Source organism: Rhinoderma darwinii, chromosome 3 (assembly GCF_050947455.1).
Source record: "Rhinoderma darwinii isolate aRhiDar2 chromosome 3, aRhiDar2.hap1, whole genome shotgun sequence".
Lineage (NCBI taxonomy): Eukaryota > Metazoa > Chordata > Amphibia > Anura > Rhinodermatidae > Rhinoderma > Rhinoderma darwinii.
The window spans coordinates 144,041,842-144,063,865 of NC_134689.1; the positions used below are offsets into that span (position 1 = coordinate 144,041,842).

The window sequence follows — 22,024 nt, forward strand, 5'->3', positions numbered from 1 at the left end:
GGGCAAAAGCACACCGACATTGGACAGAGGAAGATTGGAAAAAAGTGTTATGGACAGACAAATCGAAGTTTGAGGTGTTTGGATCACACAGAAGAACATTTGTGAGACGCAGAACAACTGAAAAGATGCTGGAAGAGTGCCTGACGCCATCTGTCAAGCATGGTGGAGGTAATGTGATGGTCTGGGGTTGCTTTGGTGCTGGTAAAGTGGGAGATTTGTACAAGGTAAAAGGGATTTTGAATAAGGAAGGCTATCACTCCATTTTGCAACGCCATGCCATACCCTGTGGACAGCGCTTGATTGGAGCCAATTTCATCCTACAACAGGACAATGACCCAAAGCACACCTCCAAATTATGCAAGAACTATTTAGGGAAGAAGCAGGCAGCTGGTATTCTATCTGTAATGGAGTGGCCAGGGCAGTCACCAGATCTCAACCCCATAGAGCTGTTGTGGGAGCAGCTTGACCGTATGGTACGCAAGAAGTGCCCATCAAGCCAATCAACTTGTGGGAGGGGCTTCTGGAAGCATGGGGTGAAATTTCTCCCGATTACCTCAGCAAATTAACAGCTAGAATGACAAAGGTCTGCAATGCTGTAATTGCTGCAAATGGAGGATTCTTTGACGAAAGCAAAGTTTGAAGGAGAAAATTATTATTTCAAATAAAAATCATTATTTCTAACCTTGTCAATGTCTTGACTATATTTTCTAGTCATTTTGCAACTCATTTGATAAATATAAGTGTGGGTTTTCATGGAAAACACAAAATTGTCTGGGTGACCCCAAACTTTTGAACGGTAGTGTATATATATATATATATATATACATATACACACATATATATATATATATATATATATACACACACATATACATATACACATACACACACATATATATATATCTATACACACACACACACACACATATATATATATATCTATACATACACACACACACACACACACACACTGTATATAGTACTGTGCAAAAGTTTAAGGCAGTTGTAGGAAAACGCTGCAAAGTAAGAATGCTTTCAAAAATAGAAGTGTTAATAGTTTTCTTTTTATCAATTACCAAAAGACAAAAGTAAATGAACAGAAATCTAAATCAAATCAATATTTGGTGTGACCACCCTTTGCCTTAACGACGCATCAATACTTTTAGATAAACTTGCACAAAGTCATGGATTTTGTAGGATTATAGTCAAGTGTATGATTAACCAGGTATACCAAACAGGTGATAATGATCATCATTTTTATATGTAGGTTAAATGTAGTGTTTATGTGGGGACCAAAAATTAATAGCAGTGTACGCACTGCAGTATGCGAGTACACTCACTAATATACATTCCGGATCCCTTCGTGCTGATTCTGAGATTTTCATCTTCCTTCAAGAAGATACGACTCTTCGTCATGTGACCGGCGCCACTGTACTCCATGTACAAGCAGTAGCAGGAGTACAGCGATTACATACAGTACAGCGGGGCTGGTCACATGATGAAGAGTCGTGTCATCATTAAGGAAGAATGTGCTACTAGACTTCCGGGAACCCCGGCAGCGCTGTAAAAATCGATTCAAATCTCATAATCAGCGCGATGGGGGACCAGAATGTATATTAGCAAGTGTACTCCCATACTGAAGGGAGTACACTGCTAATAATTTTTGGTCCCCAAATAAATACTAACTGTAACAGAAACAGCTGTGTAAGAGGCTTAAAACTGGCTGAGGAACTGCCCAACTCTGGCAGTTCCTCACGTAGCTACGTGAGGTGAAGACAGTTTGATGTCACAGGTCCACTATGGCAAGACCGAGCACAGCAACAAGACATTGTTATACTGCATCAGCAAGATCTCTCCCAGGCAAAGATTTCAAAGCAGACTGGGGTTTCAAGATGTGCTGTTCAAGCTCTTTTGAAGAAGCACAAAGAAACGGGCAACGATGTGGACCGTAGACACAGTGGTTGGCCAGATATGAGCTGGCATAATTTGTACAATAATTTATGCCAGTTTCTGGCGTAAATTAAAGTACATTTGTCGGGCCATGGGTGGCTCCACCCGCTTCCACTAATTGTTGCTCACTTGTTAGAAAAGTGCTGCGAGTGCCAAAAATGGCAGAAACGTTGCAATTTTCCAGCAAATTGCGACTTGCTTGCGGTTTGCATAAGAAAACCAGTGTAGAAAAATTAATAAATTCCCCCTTTGTTTCTGCTATTTTTACTGTTAATTTAAAGCATTAAATCCCAATTTTTCTAATTAGTATTAGTACCTGTTCATTGGAAGTAAGGTTTCTGACATCTATAATGGGAGGATTGGAGGCTTGTGTATCTGCCACTTCAAACATGGGATTAATCTGGAGGATGGAATATAAAAGAACAGGTCTCACAAGGAGAAGAAAACAGAGCAAAGCTGTATAAATTAGTATGAGGATAGAGAGAGGTCACACGTGTTGAATAAAATTGTTGCTTAAATAAATCTAATCATATTAGAAATAATGTATACGTTTATTAATATTCCATTTGGTTAAAAGAGCTGAAACCTTTTAGAATGATGTTATAATATATACTGTGGATGGACAGACAGATTATACTAGATTAGCACTGGATATCAATGCATTATAGAAACATTCAAAAGATAATTCAACTTTTAGACTTAAAAACTTCATACAAGAGGAAACAAATGTACACAGAATAACCCCTTCAATGATTATTTTTCTGCACCTTCAAGTTCCCAAATTCTCGACATGAGCTGATGACCTCTAGTGGAGTAACCGCATACTATTCTACAATCTTGCCTGAGATATCAAGCAGGAATGACTATGTAAGGAGGTCTATAGTTCTTTTCAAAGGGTTTTCTGACTATTACAAATTATGGCATATTGCTGGAATTTGTTGATGCTGAGGAGCTGCCTGGCAGGACCCCAACAAATGCTCAGAATAAATGGGCCACAACGCTAGTTAAGTGCTGCAGCTCCTTTAAGATTTTTCGCTGGACAGCGGTGCCCCCCCCCCCTGTTAATCCACCATGCAGGGAATTCTCCATGTTAGAATGCCCCAGAAAGCGGGTGGGTGGGAGTTATACTGCGCAGGGAAAAAGTTACTAGGAGCGGCGGGTGTCCGAGACATCGGACTTCCACCAATCATAATATTATGGCATATTCTCATAATAAGGCTTCATGCCCACTTCAGTCTTTTCCTTCAGGGTGCTGTCCGTTTTTGTCACTGATAGCACCCTGATCCCATTCATTTCAATGGCCCCATGCACACTTCAGTTATTTAAACGGATCCGTTGCTCCGTTCCGTCAAAAGTAGAGCATGTCCTACTTTGGTCAGTGATTCAGTGACCGTGTGGCCCATAGAAGTCATTGGGTCAGTCAAAAAAACGGATAGCACACAGAAGGCTTCCGTGTGCCGTCCGTTTTTGATGGATCCGTTTCCATAGCAACGGCTGGGTGTGCCAAAGTTCACAGACTCAGACTACAGCACACATTCATTCCTGAAGATGGATGTGGAGAGACTCATAGCATTGGTGCAGGATCACCCAGAACTGTGGGATACACAGGCAGAATGCTACCACGACCGCTATAAAAAGGACGCCGCGTGGGAGGAACTTGCCAAGGAGCTTTTCACGCACAGATGGCAGCAGGGAACTAGTGCCCAGCGTCACAATATAAGCAAGTAAATGCACACATTTCCCTCCAAAAATCCCCAAAAAACCAAAGCAAGCGAAGCTGAGTAATCTCAAACTGTTCTCTATGCTCTGAAAGCTGCAGAAAACAGCACCAAAAACTTCTTGTAAACTTTCTATGGGTGTTTCCTGGGACATGTGACAAGTTCAAATGAAGTTTACCTTACGTTTTTTAAATGGAAAAACGGAAGCCAAATGGAAGCACAACGGCCGTGTAAAACGGAAACACGGAACGGAAACAAAAACGGACACACAGATCCGTCAAAAACGGGCGATAAAACGGTGATGGAAGTGTGCATGAGGCCTTATGGCTAATTAATTTAAGGCAAATATACCAAGCATGTGAAATCCTGAAAACTACTGATTTTATGCAAAAACATCTTCTGGAGTATTGAACTGAAGAACTACTGCTGCTACATATGTCTCACTGAGATGTGATGTAAACATTGACTTGACGGGATTGTCTAAGGATAGACATTGGTGGCATACCACTAGGCAATGTCAGACTGGTTGAGTCAGACCGTGGTGAGCCCCTGTGACAGCTAGAATGGTTGCAGCGGCACTAGGAAAACACTGTGCCACTCCATCTACTGTAGGCTACGATTAGCTTTTTCTGGATTGCCGCATGGTTAGCCATTGACTATAAAGTGACAGCTTTTCATCTCTGGGTTTGTATATAGAAAGATCTTCCAATCACACTGCGTGGGGAAGGTGGACATCTAAACCTCTGTTTTACATAATATCGCATCCCTGCCCTTTCCTGTGCTGCCCTGATGGATTTTCTACAAGTCAGGCAACATTTTCCTTCAAAGGACTCATTCAGACGAGCTTGTAACTTGTCTGTGTGATGGCCTTTAAAACAACGACCGTCACATGCATTTCAGTAGGGTCGTTCACACGACCGTTGTTTCAACGGAGCGCGTGAAGGGTCCATGGAAAAATAGGGCATGTCCTATTTTCTTGCGTTTTTATACATCCCTCCATAGACTCTAGTCTATGGGGGGGGATCAGTGATAACGCATCCCGCACCTCGGACATGAGAAACTTAAGTTTTTCACGTCCAAGGTTGCACACGCTCGTCTGAATGTAGCCTTAAGTTACAATTAAATAGAAAAACTAGTTAACATTTTTAAATGGCAACATAAAAGAATTTCTAGTGTAATAAAAGTGAGATTTTAAAATCACATCGCTTTTCCCTATCTATCATCCCATATCCCCAGCAATGAATTACTGACTTTTTTGGTGGTGCGCACCTGAAATGATCATCTATAATATCTCCATGTAGCAACTCTTTATTTAAATGGAAAAAGTTACTCATCAGTTCTGTGGCTACACTGGTTCCCATCTACTTCTACTGCAGTGTGACCGTCTTTAACTGTTGTAACTTTCCCCAAAGTGCCCTCAAAATGCCATTCTCAGGGCTGCAGATGAATTGAGTCACACACAATTGGTCGTCTAGCTCAGGCGTCAAAGTTCACGATATGACCATGCGGCAATGGTATAATACAGATCTCAAGTGCAAATAAACCTTGCAAATAAATACATACATTTTACTCTGTTCCTAAAACCAGAGATCAGTGCCATAATCTACGTTTTGCTATATCGCTGCAGGAAGTTTTGTACACTTTAAAGTAGGGACAGAGTAAACTGCAGATTTTATGTAAACGGATTTCATTGCGGAAACTCTGCAGCATAATACAGTAGCAGCCGGGTGGATTAGAGTTAAACAAATCTCATCCAGATAATATCTGCAGAGAAACCGTTCATAAATTGCTCTGTGGTGCGGTTTTTGAATCTGCAGCAAGTCAATTTATGCTGCGGAATCGCTGCTATTCTGTTGCGGGTTTTCTTCATTGAAATCAATGGGGGGGGGGTAAAACCTGCAACAAAATAGGCAAATGTGGAATTTTTTTGCGGCGGAAAAGCTGCTGTTCCGTTGCAAAAAAAAAAAAACTTTTTGGGGTTTAACATTTTTTTAAAAAGTTCATACTTATTCCCAGACGTCGTCATAGCTACGCGATCCTCTGTTCTGAGTACAGCCCGGCCTCCTGGGATGATGTTTCATCCCATGTGCGGTGCGGGGTCTAAAAAAAAGTCTGCAGTCGTCACATGGACTACAGCATCATGCCAGGAGGAAGGGCTGCACTCAGAACAGAGGGTCGCGTCGCTATGACTTGATTTTTTTTTCTCTATTACGGTTTCCGCAGTGGAGATTCCACCCGAAAATCTGCACCACAAATTGGTGTGGTTTTTCGGGAGTATCTGCCCTATATGCACTTACCCCTAAGGTACAGTTAAATGATCCCATTTGGGATTTATAAAACAAAGATGGGCAGTGGTGCCATATCAATATATTTATCAACAAGTGAAAGTGAACCAACCACAATTCTATACCCAATTTTCAACAGACACGAAACGTGTAACTTTCTACAGAATATGAACAGTGACACCTGCTGTCTCTTTATGTATAATGCCACTAGCAAATTCTATAAACGTACAGCACAGCATGATGTGTTGACTAATTGATAATGCATCTTTAAATGTATTCACACTTTTTTTTTTTTTTACAAAACCGAGGACTTTTGCGCCATGGATTTTTGGAAATGGCACAAAACTGGCACATTAGAATAAACCCTTTGAGCTACTTTAATTTATTAAGGAATTGTATTTTGAGCAGATCTATCTGGATCGCTCACTTTACAAACAGGGGTGATTTGGATAAAGAAGACGACATTAGAAGGTGGTGGTACAGGATCTTCATTTTAGAAAATGTGCAGTTATCCAATAGCGTCAGACCTTTGCTTTCCCGCCTGAAGTTACTTCTGGGATGGAGAGACGCAAATAGGACACGGGGCGGTACAGATGCCAAGGAAACAAAACTCCAGTTTAAATGTTTTTTTTTCTTTAACCCTAAATGGTGATGGTAATGTTAACTGCATTAACCTCTTTATAATCACACTGGCTTGGGCCAAAAGACCACATACAATTCAACTTTCAGCATCCTTACACAACGTTTTTACATAACAGGGAATTCAAAAGTTAATGGGATCTGTCAAACAAAATGGAAACCATGACACCAGGGTGAATAGAGTCAAACTTAACACAAAAGTTTTTGTTTAGAATAAAAAAAGTGGCAAACATAGCATAGCACAATACATATATTTTATATCATAGGGGGGGCAGGAACAGGTAACGCTTTAACAAATATCACCTGAATGGAAGGCTCACTGCTTCTGTGGAAGTGAGAAGACCGAGGATAAACATCATTTAAATGAGGTGGCGCTTCAGGAAAAAGCCTTTTCTGTTGCATTTTACAAATTTCTTTATCGTCAAATATGTCAAAATTTGTTTTCCAGACTAAAACCTAAAACAGAAAAGAAATACTAAATAAATAATCCCACACAATTTCAGTGTCCCCAAACCTGTTTTTGGGTTTGTTCTACATTTCTATTTTTTTGAAATTGTTATTTACAGTATTTTAACGAATTTCGTGTCTGAACTGACTGGGAGAGAACTAGAGAAGAAGCTGGATGGGCCAAGTGTTGCTTGTGCAGAGATTGCCAAGTGTTTGCATTGAAAAGTATCAGCACCCAATACATTCTAGGAAAATGAAACAGAATTTCTAATGTGGGTACTATTTCAAGGAAAAGGGTAAAAATTTATATGAGACCACTGTGAGAAATGTATTAAATTTGTAATGTGGAAGGTGACAGGTTTTCTTCAGACAACTCAAATCCGTTAGAACAACAATAGGACATAGATTGTACAATATCACATACAAATTAACATGGAGTAGCATTATTAAAAAGCTTGACAGACACAGAAAAAGCTGGTTATAAAGCAGAAGATGAGCAGATATACATACACATTATATATATATATATATATATATATATATATATATATATACACACACATACACTTTAACAATATTAAAAGTAATGTAAATAATTAAGAAAATGAACGTAACGGCTATCAGCCCACAAAAAAAAAATCAAGCCCCCACACACAGCTTCATCAACTGAAAAGTAAAAAAAAAGTTATGGGTCGCAAAATATGGTGAAACATTTTTTTTTTTAAGAAATTGTTTTTATATTGTAAAAGTAGTCAAACATAAAAAAATATATATATAAATTTGGTATCGCTGTAATCGGATTGACCCGCATAATGTTAAAGGGGTCGTCCACTACTGGACAACTGATGACCTATCTACCGGATAGGTCATCAGTATATCATCTGTGCCGGTCCGACACCCGGACCCTGCACCAATCAGCCGCTCCGGTGGCCTGCGGGCACCGGATGTCATTGCCCATTATGCAACCTATGGAGCGGGAAACAGTTGGCTCCGTACAATAGCATAGCGACCGTGCTGCAGAACTTGAATATTCTGATGTCCGGAGGCACCCGGAGCTGCTGATCGGTGCGGGGTCCAGGTGTTAGACCCCCCGGATCATGTACTGATGACCTACCTAGTGTATAAGGCATCAGTTTTAGAGTAGTGGACAACCCCTTTAACATGTTATTTTTACTGCACTGTGAACGCTGTAGAAATGAAACCCCAAAAACAATGGAGGAATAGCAGTTTTCCAGTTCATCATATCGTACATTAAATGGTGCCATTAAAAACTACAACTTGTGTCTCATACGGCTAGGTCAACGGAAAAATTTAAAAGTTATGGCTGTGGTGAGAAGGGGTTAAATTAACAAAATTACTGAATCTTTTGCTACAAATATAATATATAAACACACATACATGGGTATATAAGGTGTGTGATAGGCTGTCTGAACACATCACTCATTGTCATAGGTAAAAGGGGCGATTTATCAGAGTTGCAAAAAGAGATTATTATTGGCTTTTGGGCCAAGAGTGGCAGTATTTCTCAAACAGCGCAGTTTGTGAACGGTTTGTGTGCTGCTGTGGTGAAAGTGTATCATGAGTGGACAAATGGCATCATTGGGAATAACCGACGTGGAAACTGCAGAGCACCATGTGCCAAAGGTGCGCGAGGGATGAACAACACGCTTTACAGTGGAGCAGCTTACTGCGAAAATCAACCAGGGGGCTTACAGACGTGTGTGTCTAAAATAACAGTTCAGTGAATGCTGCTGCGTATGGGGCTATGAATCAGACGATGGTCACTGCTCCTATGCTTACAAAGGTGCATCAGAAAAATAGGCTTCAATTGGCACGGCAGTATCACAATTGGACCACCGATGATTGGCAAAGGGTTACCTTCTCCGACCAGTCACGTTTTATGCTTCATCGAAAGGATGGACTTAGTCGTTTCAGTCGAGAAACATCAGAGAACAAACACCCTGTAACCATTACTGGAAGAACACAAGCAGGTGCCGGCAGCGTTATGGTCTGGGGAATTTTTTCATGGCTTTCTCTGGGCCCACTCATCCATGTGGATGGCACTCGGATTCATACCCAAATCGGTTCAATCGTTCCACCCATACATGCTGGTGGTCATCCCTAGGGCAGATGAAATCTTCCAGCAAGACAATGCGACATGGCTAGTAATGTCCGAAAGTGGTTGGCAGAGCACGACCAAGACTTCCAAGTATTTCCCTGGCCCCCTAATTCGCCAGACTTCAGCCCAATTGAGCATCTGTGGGATCCTCTCCCAAACACCCTCTAGCAAATGTGGGATGCACTGCAGTCAGCATGGCTCCAGATACCACAGACACGAGCACCTTATTGAGTCACTCCCAGCCTGTCTAGCTGCTGTCCATGCTGCACACGGCGGTTACTCTGGATATTAGCTGGTGATCATAATGTGACTCGACTGTGTTTATCTATCAATTTACTCTGCATCTCCTGCCATATGACATGCTGCCCACAGATTGGATGGCATTTTCAACGTAACAGCTCATTATTTTCTCATACCAAATTTACTCATAAAACTTTGAGGTTTAGGTCAGGGCTACACAATGATCCACAATTACTAAGCAGTTTCCGCCAGTTTTGGTGTAAACTGCACTCCAAAATAGTTGCAAAAGTGATGAGAAATGTGGGTGTGATCTCCAGAGAGAAGTAGTTTAGGCCACATTTATTAAAGGGTAACTAAACTTTCAACAAACTTCTGACACGTTACATGACATCAGAAGTTTTCATTGGTGGGGGTCCGAGCATGGAGACCCCCAGTGATCACTAAAACGAAGCGGCAGAAGTAATGTAACGGTGTACGGACTCAATAGAAAGTCCATGGGCCTGAACACTGCTACATCGGCCTTCTGAAAAAAGCAGTTCAGAAACTAAGCGGCTTAGCGCTCACCCGAGCACTTCTGCCGCTTAGTTTCAGCAATAGGTGGGGTTCTTAGTGCTCGGACCCCCACCCATCCAAACATCACTATTACATGTCAGAAGTTTGTTGCAAGTTTAGTTGCACTTTAAAGTAAACCAAGTCTAAAAGGGACCAAAATTAGATCTGGTGCAAATCAATCCAACGATCACCCTTATTTAGACTGGCGTAAGTTATACCAGTCTTCGTAAATGTGGGCCAATAACTTGATCACAATTGTATTCATAAATCACACTGTTTGATTTGACCACAGCATACACAATACAGTACTTCTCAGTCTGATATATTACTGTGTAGCGAAGAGTCCACTTATGCACATATACATATTTAGAAAAAGGCTTCATTATTCATTCTATTTGCATGCAGAATTAAGTGACAAACCTGTGCATCCGTTCCTCCAGAAGCAAACTGTTCTCCATCTCTTGAGAAAGCAACAGACAAAACAGGGCCCTGCAAATGAAAACATAATAAAATATCTTTAGTTTTCTTTTAGGGGCCTAAAAGCAAATATAAGAGCCTCCATTGAATATAATACGTTCTCAATAGCTTGACAAATTCTTATAGTAAAACATTACCAAAGTGTCCGTGCAGTTTAGAATTCTACTTTTAGGAGGAGGAGCAAGCTCCGATCCCTGCCATTAACCCCTTAGATGCCCCGATCAAAACCGATGGCAACTGGAGACCTAACAATGGCCTCCTGGTTTGCCACGTATGGAATCCCATTAGGTTAGTGAATAACTGACAGCTCTAATGCATTGCACTAGGTTGGTAGTGCAATGTATTAAAGTAAAGATCAGAAGTGCAGGCCTTCAAGTCCCCTAGGTGGGACAAAATAAAAAGTTTATAAAAATGTTGAATAAAAGTTTAAAAATAAAAGTTTCAAGTTAAAAAACAAAACAAAACACTGCCTTTTTTCCTATGACAAAAATGAAACCGTTAAAAACAGTACACATATTTGGTATCACCATAACGACCCATACTGTAAAACTATACTCAAATTTTTCCCGCCCGGTGAACACCGCAAAAAAACAACAAAAAAAAACAAAGCCAGAAACGCTATTTGTTGGTCACCACACCTCACAAAACAGAATGAAAAGAGATCAAAAAGTCGCATGTACCAATAAACACTACAACCCGTCCCGCAAAAAACGCAGCTTTTTTGATGAAAAATAAAAAAAAGTTATAGCTCTCATAATATTGTGACACAAAAAATAAAATCTACAAAAAAAGTGATTTTTTTTTTTGTGCAAATGCTGCTTAATATAAAAAAAAACTATATACATATGGTATTGCAGAAATTGTGTTGACCCGCAGAATAACGTAAAATTGACATTTATAGCCTACGGTGAACACTGTAAAAAAAACAAAAAAAACATTGTCGGAAATTGCTTGTTTTTGGTCACCTTCCTTGAGAAAAAAAAGTGATAAAAAAAAAATAATAAAATCGCATGTACCCCAAAATGGCACCAATGAAAACTACAGATTGTCCCGCAACAAATAAGCCCTCAGACAGCCCCGTTAGAGAAAAAATTAAGAAGTTCTGGCTCTCAGAATATGGTGACACAAAATGTGCAAAACGTGTTCCAAATGCGGATAAGATTGGGCACCATTCATCAGTGCGACACTGGCCACACATCTGTGGATTATTATTGATCTACCTCATTATTATACCCTATTATTATGCCCTGATGCACTCCGTACAGCTTACATATGCCCCCATATTATAAACTGAAATACCCCAAACAGAACAACTACCAAGCAAAATCTGCACTCCAAAAGCAAAATGGCGCTCCCTCCCTTCTGAGCCCTACAGTGTGCCCAAACAGCAATTTACGTACAGATATATGGCATCGCCATACCCGGGAGAACCCACTTAAAAGTTTATGATGTATTTGTCTTCAGTGGCACAAAGTGGGCACAACATGTTGTGCACTAAAATAGCATATCAGTGGAAAATTGCAATTTTTAATTTGCACCATCCGCTACGCATTCATTTCTAATGAAAAAACACGTAGGGTCAAAACGCTCACCTACCCCCCTTTACACCCCGTAGGGCATTTTTTTTCCAAAGTAGGGGTCACTACTTGGGGGTTTGTTATACTATTTGACCTCAGAGCCCTGCAATTGTGGGCCAATGCTGTGAAAAATCACCAAAACAGGCCTCAAATGCGCATGGTGCTGTTCAATTCTGAGCCCTGTCATTTGTCCAGGCAAATGATAAATGCATTGAGGGGTGTAGTTTCTAAAATTGGGTCACTTCTTGGGGGGTTCCACTATACTCTGTTACCTCAGAGGCACTGCAAATGCGAAATGGTGCCGAACAGGAGGTCCAGCAAAATCTGCATGCCAAAAGGCGCTCCTGCCTTTCTGAGCCCTGCCGTGTGTCCAAACAGCAGTTTATTAACACATATGGTTATTGCCATCATCGGGAGAAATTGCTTTTTAAATGCTGGGGTGCATTTTCTCCTTTATTCCTTGTAAAAATAGAAAATTTCCATGTTTTGTCAGAATTTTTTTTTACATAATTCCACTAAATTCTGCAAAAAAATAGTGGGGTCAAAGTGCTCACTATAAACCTAGATATATTCCATAAGAGGTTAAGTTTTCAAAATGGGGTCACTTTTGGGGGGTTTCCAGTGATTTGGTCCCACGTGGGCTTTGCAAATGTAACATGGCGCAGCAAACCATTCTAGCTAATTTTGAGCTCCAAAAGCCAAATAACGCTCCTTCCCTTCTAAGCCCCGCCGTGGGTACGAACAGCAATTTATGTCCACATATGGTGTACTGCTGTGCTCAGGAGAAATTGCTTTACAAATATTGGGGTGCTTTTTCTCCTTTAGCCCTTGTGAAAATGAAAAAATCCAAGCTAAAACTATATTTTATGGTGAAAAAAATGTAGATTTTAATTTTCACTGCCTACTTCCAATAAATTCTGGAAAAAAAAAATCTGTGGGGTCAAAATGCTCACTATACCCCTCGATAAATTCTATAAGGGGTGTCGTTTCCAAAATGGGGTCACTTTTGGGGGGTTTCCACTGTTTTTGTCCCTCAGGGGCTGGCACTGAAAACCATTCCAGCAAAATTTAAGCTCCAAAAGCCAATACTTCCCTTCTGAGGGCTACCGTGTGTTCAAACATAAGTTTGTGATGGGGTGTTTCCGTAAACGGGAGAAACTGCTTTACAAATGTTGGGGTGTTTTTTCTTCTTTATTCCTTGTAAAAATGAAAACATTGTATGCTTTATTGGAAAAAAAATTGTAGATATATGGCTTAATTCAGAGATTTAGCAAAAAACAACAACTGTGGGATCAAAGTGCTCACTATACCCCTAGATTAATTTCTTGGGGATGTAGTTTCCAAAAAGGTGTATTTTTGAAGGGTTTTTCCTATGTTTTCGCACCACAAGACCTTTTCAAACCTGGAAAAGAGGCCTGAAAATCCATTGCTTCTGAGACCGGTGCTTCAGTCCATAAGCAAACTAGGGTCAGATGTGGGATATTTCTAAAAACTGCAGAATCTGGACAATAAATATTGAATTGCGATTCTTTGATAAAACCTTCTGTATTACAGGGAAAAAATGTATTACAAATGAATTTCGGCAAAAAAATGAAATTTGTACATTTCACCTCCATGTTGCTTTAATTCCTGTGAAACGTCTAAAGGGTTGATACACTTTGAGGAATGCAGTTTTGAATACTTTGAGGGGTGCAGTTTTTAAAATGGGGTGATTTATGGGGACTTTCTAATATGTAAGACCCTTAAAAGCCACTTCAGAACTGAACTGGTCCCTGAAAAAAATAGCCATTTGACATTTTCTTGAAAATGTGAGAAATTGCTGCTAGCGTTCTAAGTCTTGTAATGGCCTAGAAAAATAAAAGGACATTCAAAAGACGATGCAAACATAAAGTATACATATAAAAAAAAATGTAAACTAGTAACTATTTTGGTGTAGTATTACTATCTGTCTTAGGCTATGTTCACACGGAGTATTTTGGGGGAGGAATATCTGCCTCAAAATTCCGTTTGGAACTTTGAGGCAGATATTCCTCTCCCTGCACGCCGATTTTCGCGGCGATTATCGCGCCGTTTTTCGCCCGCGGCCATTGAGCGCCGCGGGCATAAAACAGCGAGAAGTACGCTTTCTCCTGCCTCCCATTGAAGTCAATGGGAGGTCAGAGGCGGAAGCGCCCAAAGATAGGGCATGTCGCTTCTTTTTCCCGCGAGGCAGTTTTACTGCTCGCGGGAAAAAGATGCCGACGCCTCCCATTGAAATCAATGGGAGGCGTTCTCGGGCCGTTTCTGCCGAGTTTTGCGAGGCGGTTTCCGCGTAAAAAAACTCGGCAAAATACCCCGTGTGAACATTGCCTTACAAGCAGAAAACTGCTAATTTTTCCAAATTTTTTAAAATGTTGGTGTTTTTCACAAATAAATATTGAATTTAAAAAAAATCGATCAAATTTTTTTCAATAAGAAAGTACAATGTGTCACGAGAAAACAATCTGATAATCGCTTGGATAAGTCAAAGCATTCCCAAGTTATTACCCCTTAAAATGACATGTCAGATTTGAAAAAAATAGGCTGGGTCCACAAGGCCAAAACTGGCTGTCTGCAAGGGGTTAAAGAAACAGTAAATACACTCTTCTACTACTTCTGTTGTGTCAAAAAGGACAATGGCTATTTATGAAAGATAATCTGGTACCTGGTGCCCATGTAGTGTGTAGAGCAGTCTCCCCTCCAGCAGATCCAGCACCTTGACAGTACCATCATTAGAGGCAGAAAGGAGGACGTTTCCAGATGGGTGGAATGATAAACAGTTAACACCTGCACTGTGGACTGAGAAACATTTAGATGGTTACATTTTGGAACCATTGGCTTCTCTGCCTGTTTTCTATATCAAAAAAACTTACAAGCTGAGTGAAAACTGCCAATACTTTTGCAAAATCAAGTCCTACCGGTAATCGGTTTTTCATGAACCTATGACAGCCCCCCTGGAGAGACATCACATTCGCTGGACAGGAAGCCTGACACACCTCTCCACACACCCAGTCTTAGGAAGAACTCAGGCTGAGAATTAGTTTATTTTTTTTATATATATACTGTATATTTTATTTTTTTTGCGCCACCCAGTGGAATTACCTCACACCTTCATATATACAGTATTGACAAGGAATCCCTTTGTATTCATGTCGGCACTCACTTCATGAGGACTATATACGATACAAGAATTAGGGAGGGTAACAGAGGGGTGCTGTTATAGGTTTATAAAAAAACGATTACCGGTAAGTAATCAGTCTTTTACACTTTCACCTATGACAGCACCCCTGGAGATGTACAATAGAAGTGAAAATTTAGGGTGGGACCACAGCTTGTAGTACCTTTCTACCAAAGGCCAAGTCAGAGGCTGTATGCAGTTGTAATCAGTAATTCTTGAGGAAGGTGCGAGGAGAGCTCCATGTAGCAGCCTTGCATATCTGATCTAAGGATGCCTGGTGGAGTGGGCTCCGAAGAACTCTGGAGGCTGGAGATTCTGACTTACATAGGCTAAATGTATGGCCTGTTAAATCCATCTCGCTATAGTGGACCTGCTGGCTGCCGAACCCTTGTTAGGACCCTGGAACTGGACAAACAGATTTTCTGAGGTTCTTAAATCTTTAGTGATTTCTAGGTATTGGACTAGGTGCCTCCTTAAGTCCAGGCAGTTATACTGCTGTTCCCTTGGATTTTTTGGGTAATTATATAAAGAGGGAAGAACAATTTCTTGGTCTAGATCAGGGGTGGGCAAACTTTTTGACTCGCGGGCCACAATGGGTTCTAAAATTTGACAGAGGGGCCGGGCCAGGAGCATTTGGAGGGAGTGTTTGGGCCGGATATACTAAAGCATTAAATGTAGTGTGTGCAAACCTCATAGCACAGTAAGAACACTACAACCCAATTTATTAACTGTCTTTCAAATGTGAAAAATAGCCCTTATCAGTTAATAAATTTGTCTCAAGGAATATGCAAGATATGGCATTTACATACTATTTCGCAGATACTGGGAGGAGGAAATGTAAATAGATTAAAATAACATACGCACTGTGATTTATCAAGATTGCGTCTGTTTTTAATAAGTTTCAATCGAAGGTGCAAAGTTAAAGAAATCAACATTTATTGAAAAATGGAATCACTTTCAACATTCAAAACATATTATTACACAACAAAATACTCAAGCTCAATAATATCTACTTGTGTTAAACTCCGCAAAATCATGGATGGATTGTCCTGACCGCGCGCTCTACAAACTCGCCACGGACACCCTCGCCTTCACGCGCAAACAGTACACGTGTATCGTTGCCAAGCACACAGACATAGGCTGTATTAAATATCCTACCTGCAGCTGAAGGGCTTAATGGTGACGTGAAACGAAGTGAAAATTAAAGTGAAATAAAGAGAAATACGCGCCACATTAACAACGGTCAATGTGTTTTGAGTGCGCCATCTATTGGGAAAACGTGGGCATTGCAGGGAAAGGGGGAAAAAAAAGGAGGTTTTTACTATAATTTGGACAAGTTCGGCGGGCCGGATTAAAAAGCCTAACGGGCCGTATGTGGCCCGCGGGCCGTAGTTTGCCCATGTCTGGTCTAGATGAAATAGGGAGACTACTTCAGGGAGAAATCCTGGTATGGTTTTTTTTAGGATGACCCTGTCATCTAATAGTAGAGTATATGGGGGAAAAGCAGAAAGGGCCCGAATCTCACTCACTCTACGGGCCGATGTAATGGCTAACAAGAACGTCATTTTGAGCGTCAGCATTTTTATGGTTATAGTCTAGTGGTTCGAACGGTGGATTTGTCATGGCACGGAAAACAATATTTAAGTCCCAAGGAGGAACTGAGGATCTAATCTGGGGCTTAAGTCTAGAGGAGCTATCAGGAATCTCCTAACCCAGGGGTGTTCTGCCAATCTGAAGTAAAAAAAAAAAAAAAAAAGGAACTTAGTGCGGATATCTGAACTTTTAAGGTGCTAGGCTTGAGGTTCTTATTTAATTCTGCCTGGAGAAAATCTAATATCAAAAGGGATATCTGGTTTGTTTAGAGTATTTATGTTCACCCCGGCAAAATTTATGAATGCCTTCCAGGCCCTTAGATATATTTCAGTGGTAACCTTTTTCCTACTCGCTAGTAGAGTAGGAATGACCGATTCTGAGAACCTTCTCTGTCTAAGGATTACCCTTTCAGTCTCCAGGCTGTCAGATGAAGTTTTTGAATTTCTGGGTGCACGACTGGGCCCCGGCATAGGAGTTCTGGTATGGTCGGGAGAATCCAAGGCTGGTCTGAGGGCATTTTCCTTAACCATGTGAACCATGGTCTCTTTGGCCAGAAGGGGGCTATCAGGATTATTGAAGCTTTGTCTTTCCTGATTACCCTTGGGAGAAGACATGGGGGTGGGGGAGGCATAGCCCCTCTTTGGACTCCAACACTGGGAGAATGCATCTATTGCTGTTGGGTGTTCTGATGGATTCAGGGAGAAGAATCTCTTGACCTTCCGGTTTTCTGGATGCAAACGGGTCTATTGAGGAATTCCCCCTTCTGTAAACAATCTTCTGAAAGATTTCCGTATTCAGAGACCAATCTGACTGACGTAACCTTTCTCGGCTTAGGAAGTCTGCCACCTGGTTGTCCCTTCCCTTCAGATGGACAGATGAGAGGGTCAATAGATGGTACTCTGCCAGAGAAAATATCTGGGAAGATAAATCCATCAGGGAACCAGATCTCGTCCCCCCCGATGATTTATATATGCCACTGTCATCGTGTTGTCCGAATAGATCTTTATATTCGGACCTGAAATTGCTGGTACAGAGCTTTTCATAGTTTGAAAAACTGCTGCCAGTTCCTTGAAATTGGAGGACCCTTTGTGCGGTCCGGTGATCCCACTGACCTTGAAAGAAAGGAGTCGAAGTGAGCTCCCCCATCCCCAAGGAATCGCATCCATGGTTATAGATAGGGTAGGGTAGGGATTGTTATCCATGGAATGCCCTGCCTGAGGTTTTCCCTGTTCAACCACCATCTGAGAGACAGCCTGGCTGCTGATGATATGTGGAGGGATTGATCTAGGAAGAGACTGTTCCTGTCCCACTGATTCAGAATGTCCCATTGTAGAGCCCTGTATCTGAAGTGTGAAAAGGAATGCCTGCAGGCAAACAAAACCCTATTTCCTGACCACCCAATAGATAATAAGGATAAAGTTAGAGTTTACAACCTTTATTAAGCTACGTGTAGCAAGAACAAAACTATACATATAAATTATAAAAATTTCACTGCCACAGACCGAAGTCAGTTTAACAGCTGGAGAGACCCAGCAGAGTATCTGAAATTTGCGGTGTGTGCCGAGTATCTGTATCTGAAGTGAGCTCCTAATACTGCTGGGATGCATGATGACATGAGGCCCAGAACCGACATAGCCTTCCTGAAAGAGGTCAAATGGCCTAAATATATATCTGAGACCCTGTCTATCAGGGGATTGATATTCCTTTCTGGGAGAAAGGACATCTGCCTGGAGGAATCTAGCAGAATCCCTAGAAAGACGCATCTGGTTGATGGGATTAAATTTGATTTTTTTAGATACATCTTCAATCCTAAATTGGTTAGGATAGAGCAAATTATTTTTATCTGTTGGATCAGGGCCTGAGATGTTTTTGCCACTATCACAAAATCGCCCAGGTAGGGAATCAAGAGGATGTCCCTTGTCCTGATGGAATAAGTCATTTCTGCAATTATTTTTGAGAACACCCTTGGGGCTTGTGAAACGCCAAAGGGGAGGAATCTGTACTGCTGGTGAAACAAGGATTTGTTGCGGGTCACTGCTACCCTTAGATATTTCTGGTGAGGACTGCATATTGGTACATGATAGTATGCATCCTCCGGGTCTAGCGATGCAATTACACAATCTTTTGAGAGGAGATTTATAGTAGAAGGATTGCTCTCCATACGAAATTTTTTGTATGTTAGATAAGAGTTCAAATCCTTTAGATTTATTATGACCCTGTAATTCCCTTCTGGTTTCTTCACCAGGAAGAGAGGGGAATAAAAGCCATGGCCTGCCTCTGCACTTGGGACTTGAATTAGGACCTCTTTTCTTATAAGTGACAGAATTTCTGCCTCGAATACTTGTTGCTTTTCTACATTTTTTAGGGTCTTTGTGGGAAAGAATCTGTTTGGGGGGGAAGAGATCTAAATTCCAGGACGTAGCCTGTTTTTATAATTCCTAGGATCCATGGATTTGATGATATTTTTGGAGTTTGAGAGAGCCGCTGATCTGGCAGAGAGGCGCACAGAATCTACCGAGGCGTCAGCCAAAAATTCTGCTACCTTAGATAACATTGGAAGAGAGTAGAGGATCTGATCCCTAGAAGTTTTATCTCTAAGGTGGAGCTCCAACTGGGCTAGCCATATCTTTAGAGACCTAGCCACGCAAGTGGCTGAAATGCCTGGCCTAAAGGCCCCCGTAGAAGCTTCCCAGGTTCACTTGAGGTAGTAATCGGCTTTCCTATCCATGGGATCGGATAAAGAGCCTAGATCCTCAAGTGGAAGAGCACTCTTCCTAGATATTTCTGCCACTGGGGCGTCAAGTCAACGGGTATTATCCCAGTCCTTGCAGACTTCTTCAAAGGGATATGTCCTCTTAAGAATTTTGGGAATACCGACTTTCTTATCCGGATTTTTCCATTCCCTTTTAATGAGGCTTAATACATTCTTATGAATGGGGAAGGTTCTCTGTTTTCTAGGCCCTAGGCCTTCAAACATTATGTACTGGACGGAACGAGGTTCTTTGGGGTCATCAATGTTCATAGTTGCTCTTACAGTTTTAAGAAGATGGTCTACGACTTCTGCTAAGAACAAACACTTCCCCCACCCACGTCCTCGTCTGAGAAATTATCCGAAGTACTCAGCGCTCCTTATTCTAGCTCAAAATCCTCTTCAGCAGAGCAATCGGATAAATCTACCCGACTAGAAGAGGTGGATGGAAGATCCTTCTTTTTCTTTAGGGACTTTAAGGAGTTCCTAACTTCTTTTTTTATCTTACCCTATGGGCCTGCCTTCTCCTCAAGTATCGGACTGGAGGATCTTGTGGCATCCGAGCGGTCAGCACGTCCTGTTGCTTCTCCATATGGAAGAAGATGCTGGAGACTGAGGCCCCGTCTTGTTCAGGCCTAAATAGGCCTTGCATTGCCTGGGGAGGTCCTCTGCTCCGGACGCCAGGAGCCCTCCTCCACGTTGGGCCACCGGAACCACCGCCTCCTGGGGTGTAGGACGCGTCACCCCGCCAGAAGTGATGCATCGCGGCGACCGGAAGTTTCAAACAGAGTGCGCCAGAAAGCGCCAACACTGGGCATGCGTGCCGGCCCCACGAGGGAGCCGAGATGACCCCGGGAGAACCACTCTCGCGCCTGAGGAAGGTCCCACCACCTCCAGAGAGGGAGGCGATGGACCGGGAGAAAAGGGAGTAACCAACCCCAGGCTTAAGGTTGCTGCCTCCGAAAGAGACTTACACCTTGCAGCGCACCCCTAGGCAAAAAAGGTAAGACTTTGTTAGGGGGCCTGCAACCCATGGAGAAGTGCTGCTTTCCTAACAGGACAATCCCATCTGGAGGACAGGAAACCTGACTGGGTGTGTGGAGAGGTGTGTCCTTTTTTATATCCTCGGGTTTCCTGTCCAGCGAATGGGATGTCTCTCCAGGAGTGCCGTCATAGGTGAAAGGGTAAGAAACACTTCTATAGGCCGTGTGCACAAAGAGATTTTTGGCACGGTTCAGACGCAGAAACCGCGCCAAAAACACCTCCCATTGATTTTAATGGTAGGCGGAGGTTTTTTTTTCTGCACGAGCGGAAAAAAACGCTCGCGGGAAAAAGGAGTGTCATGCCTTTTCTTCAGGCATTACCATCTCTGACCTACCATTGACATCAATGGGAGGCAGAGAAAGAGTTGCGAAAAAAGGCTGCAAAAAACGCGGCGAAGTGTGTGCAGGAAAGTCAAAATCTGCCTCAAAATTCCTGCAGGAATTCCTGGGGGCAGTAGGCCCCCCCACTACGCGGTCGCCGGTGGTCGTCATGGCAGCCTGGGGGCCTAATAAAGGCCCCCAGGTCTGCCATCTTTGTACTCCTTTGAAGCCCTGACTTGGGCTGTCAGTATAGCGATATATTACAATACATTAGTATATCAAGTTCCCTAGGGTTACTAATAAAAAGAAAAAGGTTAAAAACAGTTAAATAAAGATTGTTACAAAAAAAAAAAATTAAAAGAAAAAAAAACAAAACTTTTCCCATTTTTTCCCTAAAGCAATGTTAAAAAAAACAGTAAAAGTTAACATAACTTGTATCGCCGCGTCTGTAAAAGTCCAAACTATCACAATATAGCGTTGTTTAACCCCCTCGGTGAATGTCGTAAAAAATTAAATATATAAAACCCCCAAATTGCTGTTTTTTGGTCACCTTAGCTCCTCTAAAAAAAAAATGGAATGAAAAGGGATCAAGAAGTCATAAGTACCCCATAATAGTATCAGTAAAAATGACAGCTTACCCGACAAAAATAAGCCCCCACATCGCTCAATTGACAGAAAAAAAAAAAAAAAGTTATGGCTCAGAATGTGGAGACGCAAAATTATTTTTTTTCTAAAAATGGTAACACATAAAAAAACAAAAAAACATAAATTTGATATTGCTGCATTTGTATCAACCCACAGAATAATGTAACTGAAAAAGTAGTGGATAAAATAAGATATAAGTTTCCTAAATATAAAACTCTCCGTCCTAGGCTTATCCATCACAATTGACAAGACGGGTAGGTTATCCTCTATTTTGTTTAGGAAATCCACAGCTACCAACAGCTTACTCGCCTCGGGTAGTCATCACCCTAGCTCCCTTAAGCGTGGCATCCCGTGTTCTTCCAGATCTGTCGGCATTGCTCATCCTTGTCGGACTTTAAAGCGTGCACAGAAGCTGTGCGCGCTTTATCTACAGCGGCTGTCAGCTGTTATACACAGCTGACATCCCGCTGCAA

General features: G+C 41.7%; 1 protein-coding gene across 4 annotated transcripts in view; it reads right to left on the reverse strand.

The window, feature by feature from the left end:
- The window catches only part of POC1B (POC1 centriolar protein B), a 107,057-nt gene that overhangs the window by 53,265 nt on the left and 31,768 nt on the right, over positions 1 to 22,024 (reverse strand). For 3 of the 4 annotated variants that reach the window (XM_075856809.1, XM_075856808.1, XM_075856810.1), the window contains 4 exons: positions 14,688 to 14,821; positions 10,371 to 10,439; positions 6,896 to 7,048; positions 2,267 to 2,350 (listed from right to left, as the gene is read on the reverse strand). In XM_075856809.1, the coding sequence (XP_075712924.1) occupies positions 2,267 to 2,350; positions 6,896 to 7,048; positions 10,371 to 10,439; positions 14,688 to 14,821 (440 nt within the window). The remainder of the gene's footprint in view (positions 1 to 2,266; positions 2,351 to 6,895; positions 7,049 to 10,370; positions 10,440 to 14,687; positions 14,822 to 22,024) is intronic. The other variant, XM_075856811.1, reaches the window with a different exon arrangement.